This window comes from Pleurodeles waltl, chromosome 9 (assembly GCF_031143425.1).
Source record: "Pleurodeles waltl isolate 20211129_DDA chromosome 9, aPleWal1.hap1.20221129, whole genome shotgun sequence".
Lineage (NCBI taxonomy): Eukaryota > Metazoa > Chordata > Amphibia > Caudata > Salamandridae > Pleurodeles > Pleurodeles waltl.
Genome location: NC_090448.1, coordinates 503,262,179 through 503,276,701, shown reverse-complemented (window position 1 = coordinate 503,276,701; position 14,523 = coordinate 503,262,179). Strand labels below are relative to the sequence as shown.

The 14,523-nt window shown below is 41.7% G+C and overlaps 1 protein-coding gene across 9 annotated transcripts in view; it reads left to right on the top strand.

Annotated features, from left to right (window-relative positions):
* SYNE2 (spectrin repeat containing nuclear envelope protein 2) overlaps positions 1 to 14,523 on the top strand; it is a 1,823,309-nt gene that overhangs the window by 481,038 nt on the left and 1,327,748 nt on the right. For all 9 annotated transcript variants that reach the window (XM_069207355.1, XM_069207357.1, XM_069207362.1 and 6 more), the window contains exons 40-41: positions 9,777 to 9,896; positions 9,990 to 10,281. In XM_069207355.1, coding sequence (XP_069063456.1) covers positions 9,777 to 9,896; positions 9,990 to 10,281 — 412 coding nt within the window. The remainder of the gene's footprint in view (positions 1 to 9,776; positions 9,897 to 9,989; positions 10,282 to 14,523) is intronic.

The window sequence follows — 14,523 nt, the reverse complement described above, 5'->3', positions numbered from 1 at the left end:
TTGCACAGTTCTTTCAAGATTATCATTAGGAATATTTGGTGGAATCTAAAATGGCCTCAAAGAGGACATTTTATGTTACTTGGTATTACCATGACTGTTGAGAGGGAAAAACCTGATCTTATTCGGTTGCAATATGTCATGTGGGATTATGAATGAGGTTATACATTTCAATTTTATGAATCCACTTACATGAATAGGCTAATTTTTTCCCTACTTTGGGTACCAAATAACCTTCTACAATAAGCAAAGACTATTTGCTTCAAGTGCTCATCACAAAAAATGTTAATGGCATAAAAATTAAAAGACTGAGCAAACTATGCTAAATTACTACTCTACTTTCTGCAATGCACGGATGTCGATGAATCAATGCAGACAAAGGTTTTAAATTGTGGCATTTGGTGAATGGGACTGATTAACCTACCCCCCACACACTACCTCTACCCTTCTCATTTAGAGATGGGCAGACATCAAATTTTGTTGCAGATCCTCACTTGGCTCCAACAACAGGAAATGTCCTCTGATGTCCTCACAGAGTAGGGGCAATCAGAGGAAGGATATTATATTGCCTGCCCTATTTAGGGTGGACAGTGCAGTATGTGTTTTTTCTTTTCACCACCCGTAAAAACCTGGTAGTGAGATACAGGAAAAAAAATGATGGCCTCCTCACACTGAGAGAAAATTCTAAGGTCATGGATGTTCTTCATTTTTTTTCTCAAAAACAAACTCCTGCTGTGGGAGTTTGTTTCTGAAAAAAACAAAAAACTGTTAAAGCTTGGTGAATAGACATTGAAACTGATGGCAGCCGTTCACTACCCCGTCTGTACATTGAAAGGAACTGCCATGCCGGTGGGTTCCTTTTGATATACAGAGATGACCCTTGGCTGGTGATCATCTCTAAATTTGGCAAACAGTAGTCCGACAGAGTGGTAAAAGTAAGCAGTCACACTCCTGGACTGTATTCTATCTGTCAAACTCACACTCAGACTTAGAAGGAGAGGTCAAACATTTTTCTTGGGCAGTTAGAGTAAAATGGCAATGGACGTGGCCAATGAGTGCTATGCGTCAAAACCAGAGTAGTCTGTTGCTGCCTTTTTACCATTCTGATGTAGATTGGAATAGAGACACTGTTTCCTTACTGTCCCACTTGCTTTTTTTTAGCAGAAATATATACCTGCAGACAAGAAGGGCATGAGATTCATATATAATGTCAAATGTGGCACTGACACACTAAGGGGCATATTTATACTCTGTTTGCGCCGGAATTGCGTCGTCTTTTTTGACGCAATTCCGACGCAAAACTAACTCCATATTTATACTTTGGCGTTAGATGCGTCTAGCGCCAAAGTCCATGGAGTTTGCGTCATTTTTTAGCGTGGACACCTACTTTGCGTTAATGAGATGCAAGGTAGGCATTCCCGTCTAAAAAATTGACTCCGAGGCATGTGCGCCGTATTTACACTCCCGAGCAAAATTCACGCCCGGGAGTGGGCGGGTCAAAAAAAATGACATACAGCCGCTTTTGCGCTGTTTTTTAGCGCCTGGACAAGGCAGGCGTTAAGGGACCTGTGGGATCGGAATGAGCCCAGAGGTGCCCTCCCATGCCCCCAGGGACACCCCCTGTCACCCTTGCCCACCCCAGGAGGACACCCAAGGCTGGAGGGACCCATCCCAGGGACATTAAGGTAAGTTCGGGTAAGTATTTTTTTTTTTGGGTGGCATAGGGGGGCCTGATTTGTGCCCCCCTACATGCCACTATGCCCAATGACCATGCCCAGGGGACAGAAGTCCCCTGGGCATGGCCATTGGGCAAGGGGGCATGACTCCTGTCTTTGCTAAGACAGGAGTCATTTCTATGGGGGTTGGGAGTCGAAAAAAATGGCGCAAATCGGGTTGAGGCGAAAAATTTGCCTCAGCCTGACTTGCACCATTTTTTGACGCCCAAGCTCCATATCCCCCTACGCCGGCGCTGCCTGGTGTACGTCGTTTTTTTCCACGCACACCAGGCAGCGCCGGCGGCTAACGCCGGCTAACGTCATTGATTAAATACGGCGCCCGCATGGTGCTTCAGAATGGCGTTAGCCGGCGCGAATTTTTTTGACGCAAAACTGCGTTAGCGCAGTTTTGCGTCAAAAAGTATAAATATGGCCCTGAGTACTTATCCCTAAATTGACACATCATCCTTCCAATGGAAGAATGCCCTTCTCCTGTCTTTGGATGGGGAGAAGGCATTTGATTGGTTCGACTGGCAATGCCTTTCAAAAGTACCTGAGGTGTTTAGGATTGGGGTGACATTTCGGAAGTGGGTCCTATGTGAATATAGAGGGGATGATGTACACAAATGATCCAATGACCTCCATTACTATCTTGATTAGGGAACTGGAGAGTTACAGAGAGGTTTCGGGATTTAAAATGAAAATTGTCAAATCCCACATCTCAGCGCTGTGAGATCAGGTGATGTAGTTCAAAGCTCAGTTCCATTTTCAGGAGGCTGAGAAATCATTAACATACCTGGAGATACAAATGGCTCAGGTCAGACAGTCTAGGAAAATTACTGCCTGCAGTAAAAACTGGCCTACAATTTTGGCATATGGGGAGCCCTTCTTGGTGCTGCAGACTGGTGGTGGTTAAAAAGCTAGTATTTACGAATATTTTATGTCTTCGGGATGATCCTACTGATGGCACACAAATCCATCATAAAGACAGATTCATCTAAATGGGCAGATAAGGTTTCAAGAATGTCTAGATTGAAGCAGAAAAGCTTTTGTGCAGTATGGATCATATACTTATGAGTATCTTCAAAATACATTGGCTTGAAAGGAAATATACAACTGGTGTTTACAATAGTAGCTGTATGGGAGTCAATGTCAGTGTGGAGAGAGCTTACTATATTTCCATCCCCATTCACCCGTATATTGCATAACCTAAATTTCACCCTATCTATGGAAAAAGGGTCCTTGCAATCAGAACAACAAAATACACTTTCTCTGGCACTGGCACAACTGCAGTCGTGGGATATGCATCTTCTACCATTACTCAACACTCCCCCACTTAGAAGTCAGCAGTAATGCTTCTGAGCTTTGAGGATTCTCTCATCTATCATGCTTTGCATAATCCAAGCAGTAGGGTTGAGCATTGGTCCCTTGTTTGTGAATTTGGAAATTACGGGACTAGAGCAGTAGCCACCATGATGGAGCAGTGTTTTGCATTCACTTATCTTATGACCAAGCTGACAAAACGTCTCTGGAATGCACTTCTTAGTTTAAATAAGACATTTATTATTATTACTTCACCACGAGGTTCCTGAGAGACGAGATTAGTAGGTTGGAAGCACACGTTTAAAAGTAGTCACAGCAATGAAAGGAAAATATATCAAAGTGATTCTCAATTGCAATGTACACAGCAAATACATGTGATTATATTATAGCATAACTTCAAAGCAAAGAATAAAAATCAAAATTCATCACCGTAGGGCCTATCACTGCTCGTCATATTTCTCAAGCCTGCAAGTTGATGACTCCTGTTCAACTGTGAGAAAGAGATTTCCACCCAAACGGGAGGTCAGGCAGCTGACGTCCACTCCGGTCTGAAGTCTTGGAAAATTCCCCCTCGCTGCTGCCCATGGACACCCCTTATAATGAAAAAGCCTGCTAACAGGTCCTTTCCTCTAATCACAGCCAGAAAAGAACAAGCTGGAGAGTGGCCAAGTCTCCAAATCTCGCTCCTTCCCAAGGCTGGGTAGAGAGGAAAACACAAAATATACGCTCTCTTATCACGCTATGGTTCGGTGTGAACAAAATACGAAAAACACAGCTTGGTCTACCATGTGGAAAAACACAGCTCATCTGCAATGTCTCAACTGCAATGTCTAACTCCATGACAAAGCCAATAGGCAGCTAAACTGAATACAAAATGTAATGTCTAATGCTACGTTAAAGCCAATAGGCAGCTAAACTGAATACAAAATGTAACGTCTAATGCCACGTTAAAGCTAATAGGCAGCTAACCTGAATATAACATGTAATGTGCTACTGGTGAACCTTGAACAACTAATATGCGCAGTGGTGAAACACAAAGTCAGTGGTCAAACACAATTAATGGCTTAACAAGCAGCCATTGTTGGTCCATGATTAGGTAAGAAGCGGGTCAATTGACCTTTTATACAAAATCAGGGATGGGTGGGGATTGATAGACTCACCTACCGTAGGGTACTGGGCTCAAACCTAGGCATGTGATGTCTGTGTGTGTGTTACTCTGCTCATTGTCCTCTTTCTAGCAAGCGATTGAAAAAGAAAATTGCAATGTCATGTGCAAGACCAGGATTACTTAAAAGAGGTTTGTAGCAAAGATACAGAAAATGAAACTTAGGATGATTTCCAAAGCATAGTATTTTTGAGGGGCAGCCTTTGCAGAATGGTAGACCAGGCTGGGATGTAAGGTCTTACAATATGTAAGAATGTAAGAAGTCAAGGTGGAACCAGTGGTCTTTTATTGTTTTCAACATCGTTGAATTGTCATACATTGTGTAGTGCATCGTTGTAAAACTTTGACTGGCACTCAGCTGACAAACCTAAGGTCACCTGACCTAGATGCAAGGTGCGCTGTTTGAATTTGGATATATTTTGCCCTCTTGGTTATCTTTCTGTCGTCTATTTGTTTTCAATGTCTAAACGTGCTCTGAAATGACCTTAATCGAGCACATCACAACTATACTAAACATAAACACATGAAAAACACTTAAGAAACGCAATTGGGTATGTGTTTTCTTGCAATGGAGAGGAAATCACAAAGTGACCCATTCTCAATTGGAAGTATATTGTTTCATATTTTGTTACAAAATAGTTGTGCAACATTATTACGCCTTGAGACTCTCATGGGTGAGTAGTGCCCTTTTCAAATTCCCTGATTGATTGATATTGAATATCTGACTCACGGTTCGGTTGGTCATATAAGGTATAAGAGATCAAAGGGATGTTCTTGTGGCGGTTGACAAACTGCTGGTTTGGACCATTTTTCATCACCAAATCTGTATAAGGTTTCAGATGCTCCTTTTCCTGTAATTTATTATGAAGGATAGTAATATGGAGAATCTTTCAAGATTTTAGCAAATCTTCAAGGAGAATATAAACTTAAATTCTTTCCTGACCTCATTTTCATACTGTTTCCTATAGATGTCATGATCCCTTTTTAAATGATAAACAATCCAGTCCTCTTTATTTTTTTATATCATTGTAATGTCTCATTTCATTCCAGTGCTGGCAAAATGTTTTCTATGAAAAACAAATTTTCTTCCTCTTATATTGTATTGGTATTGATATTGTGCTTTACTTATTGCTTGCAAGGCCAGGAGTGTTTTTTGGGTGGTCCAGTAATTATTTATATAGCTTTTCATGCCGCTGATGTGGTCGTGAAGTATTCTAATGTGCCTTGGGTATCTCAGCACACTCTGGAGTAATTTTATGAGTGTTACAATCTAAATGGTATATGTTACTTCAATGCATGAGGTTTGAAGGAAGCAGGCTGCATTTAATGTCTAAGCATGCAGTGTAGCGTGGATTCTGAGAATAGATGTAATCACACATTGTTCCTCTAATCACTAATATTCACACACACCCTTCCCCCCCCTATGATTTTAACGTTTAATGCACCTATAAAATCTATGTTACTTGTACACATATTATGCTCCAGTAATATTTAATTGTTTCATTGTAAAGTCCCCTAATACCGCTTGGTGAAGTAAGGCTATAGAAAAACACATGAAATTAATTAAAAAATAAAATAAATAAATATGCTTAGCATCTTTGAGGTGGGCGGTATCAAATGTGATACTTGCCTTTGATGTGCTTTGATTTGTTTTGAGTAGTGTATAAGGAGTCATCTCAATTGGATCAAGATATTAGCACCTCACATTTTGGCCCATATTTAAGAAAAAGTGACTAATCAGCTATGTTGCACTTCTTTTCTTGCTCCCCGTCTACGGGCACCTAACAACAACATGGTTGTGCTGTGTTTATAATACGGGGCACCATGGTGGTCCTTAGCACAATAGCGTAAACATTTGTGATGCTATTGTGGCGCTTTTGTACACCAGCGTCACATTTTGATGCTAGTGCAGCAAAGTGTAAGGAGGCCCATAGGTTATTATGGGAGTGTAATTTTAACACCTGCTCTGAGCAGGCATTAAAAATGACTCCAAAAATGGCCAGTGAAATCTTTTAAATTTCACCGCGCCATTTTTGCGAACCTCCTCGTGTCGGAACCCCCCCTTGCATACATTATGCCTAGCGCAGGCGTATCGTGGCACAAGAGGTTACAAAAGCGCAAAGCATGCATCGCACCACTTTGCAAATATGGCATGGCAAAATAGCCATTTTAGCTCCGCCTTAGTGCAAAAAAATGACGCTATGGCGATGCTAAGGTGGCGTTAGGGGATCTTAAATATGCCTCTTAGTATTATTTGGAGAACAATTTTCTGTGACTGACAGTGAAGCTGTGTCACTGTACGGGGTGCCTTCATTTGGGTCTACAAGGTAACAGATACAGATAACATGTATCCATTGCTTAACACAAGAAGGTGTTGCTGTAATGAATTAAATTAACACTGCCATTTCTTTTTGTAGTCTTTTAAAGGTTACATAACTATTGTCTTACAAAAGTGTTGACCTGTTTTAATCATATATGCAGCCTTACTCACTTCATACGTATGATAGAACTGGGTTAATTTAGCATTCTAGCTCCAGTTGTAGGATATTTTATGGCATGTGCTTGATAGTGTATCTAGGTGCTTTTCAAAGTTTTAGTAGGGAATTATTTATGATTGGTAACTATTCCGTCAGTCTGTATTTTTAGATCTATGTAACTGTGGTCTGTATTTTTCACTCTGCGTTCATGTACTAATCAAAACCCAACAACCAATATTCCTCACCTCAGCATTGCACCTGGGCACACTGCCTCAGTTGCCTTTTATGTGTTAGCTTATCGGAGGAACCATCCCTGGTAGGAATTTGTGAAGAGGAAGCTTTGTTTGGTAGCACAGCTAAGTGCCCTTGAGGAAACTACACTTAGGTCCTCATTACGACTTTGGCAGTCTTTTCAACAGACCACCGAAGTCACAGGTGGCAGAAGACCACCAGTGTTATGACTTCATTCAGATTTCTGCCCGTTTTCAGGTGGAAATCCGACACCATCAGCCTGGACGACAGCGGAAGAGAGGCGTTTTCTACCGCCAGCACTGCCACGCATGCCAACAGGACTCCGCCCGCTGTATTACAATGTGCAGAAGTTTCCTGAACGGTGGTGCGGTGCTGGCGGTGGAAAATACTGAGATCCATCCCCTCCCGGATGACCACCTCACCGAGACAGGTAGGTGGACCGTCCAAAAGGTGGGAGGGAGAAAGAGTGTGGTGTGTACGTGTGTGTTTGTATGCGGAGGGGAGGTGGGGGTGTCTGTGTGCATGTGTGTGTGCGTGTGTATATGTATATGTGCATGGAGTGTGTGTGTGTCTGAATGGAAGCAAAGGGCAGGGAGGTGTGTTGGGTGCGAGTGAGTAGGTGTGTATATTGGGATGAATGCGAGTAAGGGTGTTTATATGTGTGCGTGCGAGCGAGTGGGGGTGTATGTCAGGGAGTGTGTTGATGAGTGAGTATGCGTGTCTCTTTGTGTGCAAGCGAGTGCGGGTGTCTGGATGTATGCGAGCGGTTGGGAGTGTGTATCTGCAAGTGTGTGGATGGGTTGAGGGTGCATGTTTGCAAGTGCCTGCGACAGGAATGGGGATTCCTGTTGCCATGTGCATTACAATTTGGGTTTTTGTGGCATGGTGACCATCGCGGAAATGAGGGCTTTAGTCTGAATCCTGTGACTTTTTTTATTCTCTTTGTTTTTCTCACAGATAGTGATCTAAAATTATTATTGCATCATATTTTATGCTAGTCTTCCCAGCAGTCTCAACAATTTTTGTAACTAAATTATTTATCCTGTCATACTAGGACTATAAAGAGATAAACTCGTCCTTAATTTATATGAGAGGTATGAACCAACAAAATGTATCAAGTGAAAATTTGGTGGATACTATTGTTGATTTGAAAGAATACATGGGCAGGAGTCTATGCGATCCGTTCTTGTGTCAAAAAGATCTGTGGTGCAAATGACACGAAAAACCTGATACGTAGCAGGTACCATACATTTTCATAACTTGACATGTTGGGAATGGTGTGCTAGCAATACAAGGTGTTTTTAGCAGTTTGTATTCTGCACTGAACGTGGACCACCTGGTAAGACCATGATATTGGCACCACAAAATATTTTAGTTCATCCAGTAAATTATTTTCAGAAGGTTAAAATACGATTTGTTTCCAGTTAATGGAGGAACAGAGCTGAGTGACCAAAGGATATAACAAGTTCAAAGTAGAACGAACAGTATGTGGCTAAGTAGGGTGTACAGCCAGAGATGAAATTCTGGCAATAATCCTGGCTGAGATATATGGCAAGGATGAAATGTAAATCAGAGAGATCAAGACATAGATGCAAAATGAGGATGAAGTTGGATACATGATGGCAAGGAAGAGTGAATTAAATGGATGAGTTCTAGAACGTGGGACTAGGATGAAGTGTGAATCAGAGTGTTAAAGGCTGTGATGTACGACAAGGACAAAGTGAGACTCACATCGATAAGGGCTGAGGTGTATGACAAACAATAAGTGTGGATAACAGGGATAATGGCTGAGGTACAAAGGTGATGAAGTGTAAATCAGAGGGATGAAGGCTGAGATGTATGATGAGGATGAAGTGTCAATCAGATGCATGAAGGCAGAGCTGTAAAATGAGGATGAAGGGTGAATCAGAGGAACAAAGGCTGAGATTCGTATTGGGATGCAGTGTGAATCAGGGGGAGGTCAAGACAGAGTTGAATTACTCTGAAGAATTGTGAGTTAGAGCTTTGAAGGCTATAATGAAACCTAAGGAAGAGGTTTTAATAGAGTAGATGAAAAATGATAAAAACCAGTCACATGAGATGAGGAATGAAGGCATAGCTCTAAACGTGCACTGAAAGATGCCGAATGTAGCGGCCAACGACAGTATTGTAAAGTTTATTTGTGGGTCAGGCTATAAATGAAGGCTAGAAACATGGTTGCAAGAGGATGTTGGGGAGGACCAGTATGGGCTAAACGTAAGCTAGTCACAGTATAATGTTGCAAGCAGTGGTATATGGTACTTTTGAAGCAGGTCTGAGTAGGCTATTGACTCATGGTGAGGTACTATATCAATACATGTTGATAGCAGAACCTTGAGCCTTTGTCAAAGGATGTTGGTACCAATTAAACATTTTCTGGAAAGCAACTCCTTGGCCCTGATGAGTGCCTCCTGGTGAGCCCCTGCCGCTGCAAGGATGGGCAAGGCATTCTGCTGATGTTGACACAATGCTGTGGCTAGTAAATCATTTTTCAGTTCCACTTCATTGTGCTTTCTTTTTTTACTGATTTTCTGATTTGCTTATGTATCTACAAATATCTATTTTGTTGTCATAATAGCACATTTTCATGAGCAAGTATCACAAAACAAATAGTGAAATTAATTGGATACTTACAATAAATAATTACTAAATGGATCTGTGTCTGTATTTCACTTTGATGATTATCATTACCAGCATACCCAATTTCAGCATGTATTCAAATTACTGGATGGGGGTGGTTGTCTTGTGTAAACAGAAGAAAGGGCTGCTGCTGTTTCTTTACCTGTTCACATTTTTGGGGTATTTTAAAACATCTCTCTTTTTCTTTAGACTTCAGGAAGAATACAGTTCTTTGAATAAGTGGTTTGTAAGCCAGGAAAAGAAATTCCAAGACATCGAAAAAAGAAAAAAGAAATTCAAGTCTTTGCATGAGTCAGTCACCAATCACAGGTAGCAGTGGATACAGAATGTGTATGAGATGACTGTCACTGGGATTCTGTTCTGTTTAATTAACACTCGGTTATATGCTTTGTTAATTGACAGGGAAAAATTTGACTCTTTGGCTCATCTGGCAAATTCTGTTCAAGCTTTGGGGTTTGCAGAAGAGGATGTTGTAGGAAAAACCGGCCATCTGATTAATAGATACCAAGGTCTACTGATGGCACTCTGTGAGAAAGTTGGGGCCAAACCACCGTACACAAAAGAAGAACAGAATCCAAAAGACCTAGCTCAAAGCATTACTGTGTGGATAGCAGAAGTACAAGAATCCATTTCAAGTCTGAGTTCACCAGAAGGAAGCAAATCTGTGCTGGAAACTAGAATTCAAGCACTCAAGGTAAGGGTAACATTTTGCATGTGAATACAAGTATAGCTAAAGAAAGGTAACACCAAACAGGCAGTAGTGGACAGTACCCTTCACATTGGCTCCTTGCATATTTTCACGCAATAAAATAAATCATATAAGGAATTAAATTTGGCTGTGAACAATCACAGTAGGGAAAAATATATATCGCCACAAAATATGGATAGTCCATATATGAGTGCTAGGAAGTTATTGGTTAAAAGGCATAATACAATGAGTTGGCTCAACAAGCCATGTATTGGTGATATACATTTATGGGATCAGTTTATTTTCATTACAAAGTTTATATTCACTTTATGTGTGAATTCTTTCAGTGTTTACATCCGGATAATTTTTTATCTGAATACAGCTCCATATTTTTAGAACAAAACCTTGACACATTTCAGAACAGTCCCCTCTACAGGAGAGATACGATTAATCTGAAAATAGCCTATGGTTTCAGAAAAAAATTACCTAACCAAAATTGTCCATACAGTTATGTAGACCAGTGTTAATGAACCCTTACCTGTTTAGTATCTCACATCCCTCTCCTTCACATTCCAGCCACAGTAAAAACTCACTAAAAAGAAACGTTTTCTCATAAAATGGATGTGGTGCTTTTACTATGTCTGTATACTTTCTACAAAATCATCAAATCAGATCTACAAACAACCTGCATCTCATTTGGAAAGGGAAATTATATCAAGCTTGGAAATTTTGTTTATCGTTCAAGTCCAACTACCATTCACTTACAAAGTTTGATCCACCAACATTCCCAGTGCAACAACTTGCATGTTAAATCAGCCTCTTGTAGTTCATCTTGAATGGTTATGACTAACTTCAGGAAATGTCTTGATAAGTCTGTTTTAGGTCCTTCACCTGAATGTTGCATTGGGGTTCAATTATCGTCACTTTTAGCATTGTTCTGGTTTGATCCACTAAACTTAGTTCACAGGGGAACTGTAACTAATAGATTACTCAATGTTTGTGAATTTAGCAAAATATTTCTAGTGATTATTTTTGCTGATCCTTGGATGGTGAATATAGAATCATTGATGCTATGACTACAAACAGATCAGTAAAGCCAAGGAAAATTTCTCATAATTTGCTTATGAAAAGTGAATTGAGTGTTTTGTAGATGTTTTAAACCCACGTGTATCAATAGGTTTCATAAATTGCATTTCTTTTAAAATGCTATCAGTTATTTCACCATGCATAACTGTCTCAAAATTGAATCATGACTGATTACTTCCCAGTGCTTTGAAGTAATCTTTTTGATTTCATAACTTTTACAACTCTATGGTAATACGAGTTTCATCCTTCTTTAAGAAATTTTACTGTGTGATGTGCTTATTAAGGGGCATATTTAGACTCTGTTGCACCGATTTAGCGTCATTTTTATTTACTCTAATTCAGTGCAAAACTAACTCAATTTTTATACTTTGGTGCTAGACCTGTCTAGCACCACATTTATGGAGTTAAAGTCATTTTTTTGAAGTGGAAACCTACCTTGACTTAAGGAGATGCAAGGTAGGCGTTCCCATGCAAAAAATGACTCTATTGCCTTAACGCCATATTTATACTCCTGTGCAAAAATGGTGCACGGGAGGGAGGGGGGGTCGAAAAATTGGGCAAAGATTGCTTTGCCCCATTGTTAAACGCCTGGGTTAGGGTAGGCGTTAGGGGACCTGTGGGCCTATTTCCATGGTGGAACACCATAGAATAAGCCCACAGGTGCCCTCCCCAGGCCCCAGAGACACCCTCCCACACCAGAGGGACTGTGGAGGATGGGAGACCCCATCCCAGGTAAGTACAGGTAAGTATTGCATTTTATTTTTTAAAGTGCCATAGGGGCCCCTGAAATGGCCCCCATAAATGGCACAGGGTGCAATAGCCTTGCCCAGGGGACCCTGGTCCTCTGTGCTGGCCACTAGGGTGGTGGGCATGACTCCTGTATTTTCTAAGACAAGAGTCATGTGGTATGGATGGTTTTGCTTCAGAAAGTGACTCTAAGCAGGTTAGAGTAATATTTTTTACTCTAACCTGCCTAATGGCATTTTTTGGTGCAAAACCCCCTTCTTCCAAACCGCCAGCCCCACCCGACTAACGTCATTTTTTTACACTAGCCTCCCCTTTGCATCGGCTTGCACCATTCCATAAATATGGTGCCCTGCTGGTGCACAGAATTGGTGCAAGCCGGTGCTAAACGTTTTGGTGCAAAACTGAGTTAGTGCAGTTTTGCACCAAAAAGTATAAATTAGGGCCTAAGTCTGTAGTTTTTTATATATTTCTGATTCTTTTATTTTGTTTTATTTCAAATCTTGTAGTGAGTAATGTATATCAGCATATTGTTCCAGCATTTAAATGCATCTTGTTTAGAACAGATTTTCTCCTGGCATGATCCTCCTGATTCATATTTGGCTGTAAAGTAAATTTTGTATGTTTAGGAGGATAGAAACTGGTGTTACACAATAACTTATTGTGGTTTGTTGGGTTACAAATAAAAAATGTGCCAAAACCATTTATCTCTAGAATAACATTTATATCTAAAATATTATCACAGGAATTACCAATGTTAAGGGTAAATTTAATGGCATAAAGACAATCTTGAAGATAGTTGTCAAATGCTGTCAGTTCCATCAATGAGCCTTTCCCAGATGCCAACTATCTCATCTATGAATCTTGAACAGAAGACAGTATTTAGTTGCCATGCCAAATTGTTCAAAATCACTTGTTCTCCCCTATATACATGAAAGTGTTTCTATATGATGAGGCCCTGTATTTGCCCATTGCTGCCCCAGTTGTTTGCAGGAAGAAATTACCATCAATTTGAAATAGCTGCAAAATAATAACAAATGTATTAATCATAATAATAACTAACAATTAATGTCTTCAAAATGTACTTCCTGAAGAAACAACTGGCTAGATTGTAACCCTTCAATGTGGGATATATTTGTGTACGTGTTCCTTCTATCACAGGTGAATAATACATCACCTTCTTGCATGTCATACAAGATAGTCATATCAAAAAAATCATTAATCCGTGATACTGGGACGGGGAGGCGTGGCTTAGCGCTAATGGAGAAGGAAGCCTCTCCGTGAGGCTCCTGCCACTGTTCCCCCACCCCCTACCATCCTGACACCCTGAGGGGGGGGACAAACAAAGCAGCTAACGGCTTCCGTGAGTAATGAGAGAACCATAGCCGACACTGTGATGAAGTAAGCAGCAGAATCGGTGGGAACGGCAGCGGCCGAGCTACAAGCAAGATGGCGACCGTAGCTCAGTGAAGGGAAGGAGGACAATCCGGATGACAAGCAGCGAGAAGCTAACCCAGACACCGAAGGAACGCGACTCCTGTGCATACCTCCCTCATAGGGGCGGGAGACTACTGCCGACAGACGCCCCAGCAACTCCACAGCTCTGTCAGTCAGGCGAAGTGCGGTAAAAGCATACAAAGCAGAGAAGGAGGCTTGAGTGCCGTGGGCGGGATAGGAGAAGGGGCCCATCCTGCGTATTGGCGTAGAGCTGAAGATGATGCAGAAGAAGGTGGTGGGGCGATACAAGGAAGGCATAGAGAAATTCTAGCAACACCCAGCGGGAGATGAACTACCTGAAGCTGCAATAAGGTGAGCAGCAGAACTGAGGGGAGCAGCACAGACTGGGCCGCAACCCACTGAAGGGAACAGAGTTAATTTCACGCAGGAGGTGATGGGGTGGTGTCCCTGGAGATCGGCGGAGGGTGACTCCTAATGGCTCTTCTCCCGTAGCGACGAGGAGCTGCCACTGAGGTCAGCCTTGAGACTGCAGTGCCCCCAGCGACGAGGTGGAGTAGCAAATAGGCCGCATACGAGGTGAGAGAAGAGAGTTTGATATGCTCGTAGGAGTGGAGAGGAGCTGCTGCACACTGCGGGGTGGGCGAGAGGCACCTTGGGTCAGCGAAAGAAAAGCGTGACACCTCATTCAAAGGGCCCTGGGAGGACAATCAGAGAGGAACCTAGCTATCTTGAACTCTGAAGGCCCACGAGGCATAGAAGGGTGTGGACTAGGAGACATAGGCCCAAGGACCCTGACCAGTTCCTGACATCGGGCGATTCATAGACTCACGCAAGCTAACTGAGCGAGCACATGTAAAGTGGGGCCTCTTGGAAGATCCGACGAGGACACTACCACTGCAATATACCGAAAAAGCCCAATGAAAGTGATCTATATCCCATACCACTAGACTAACTGTTCCG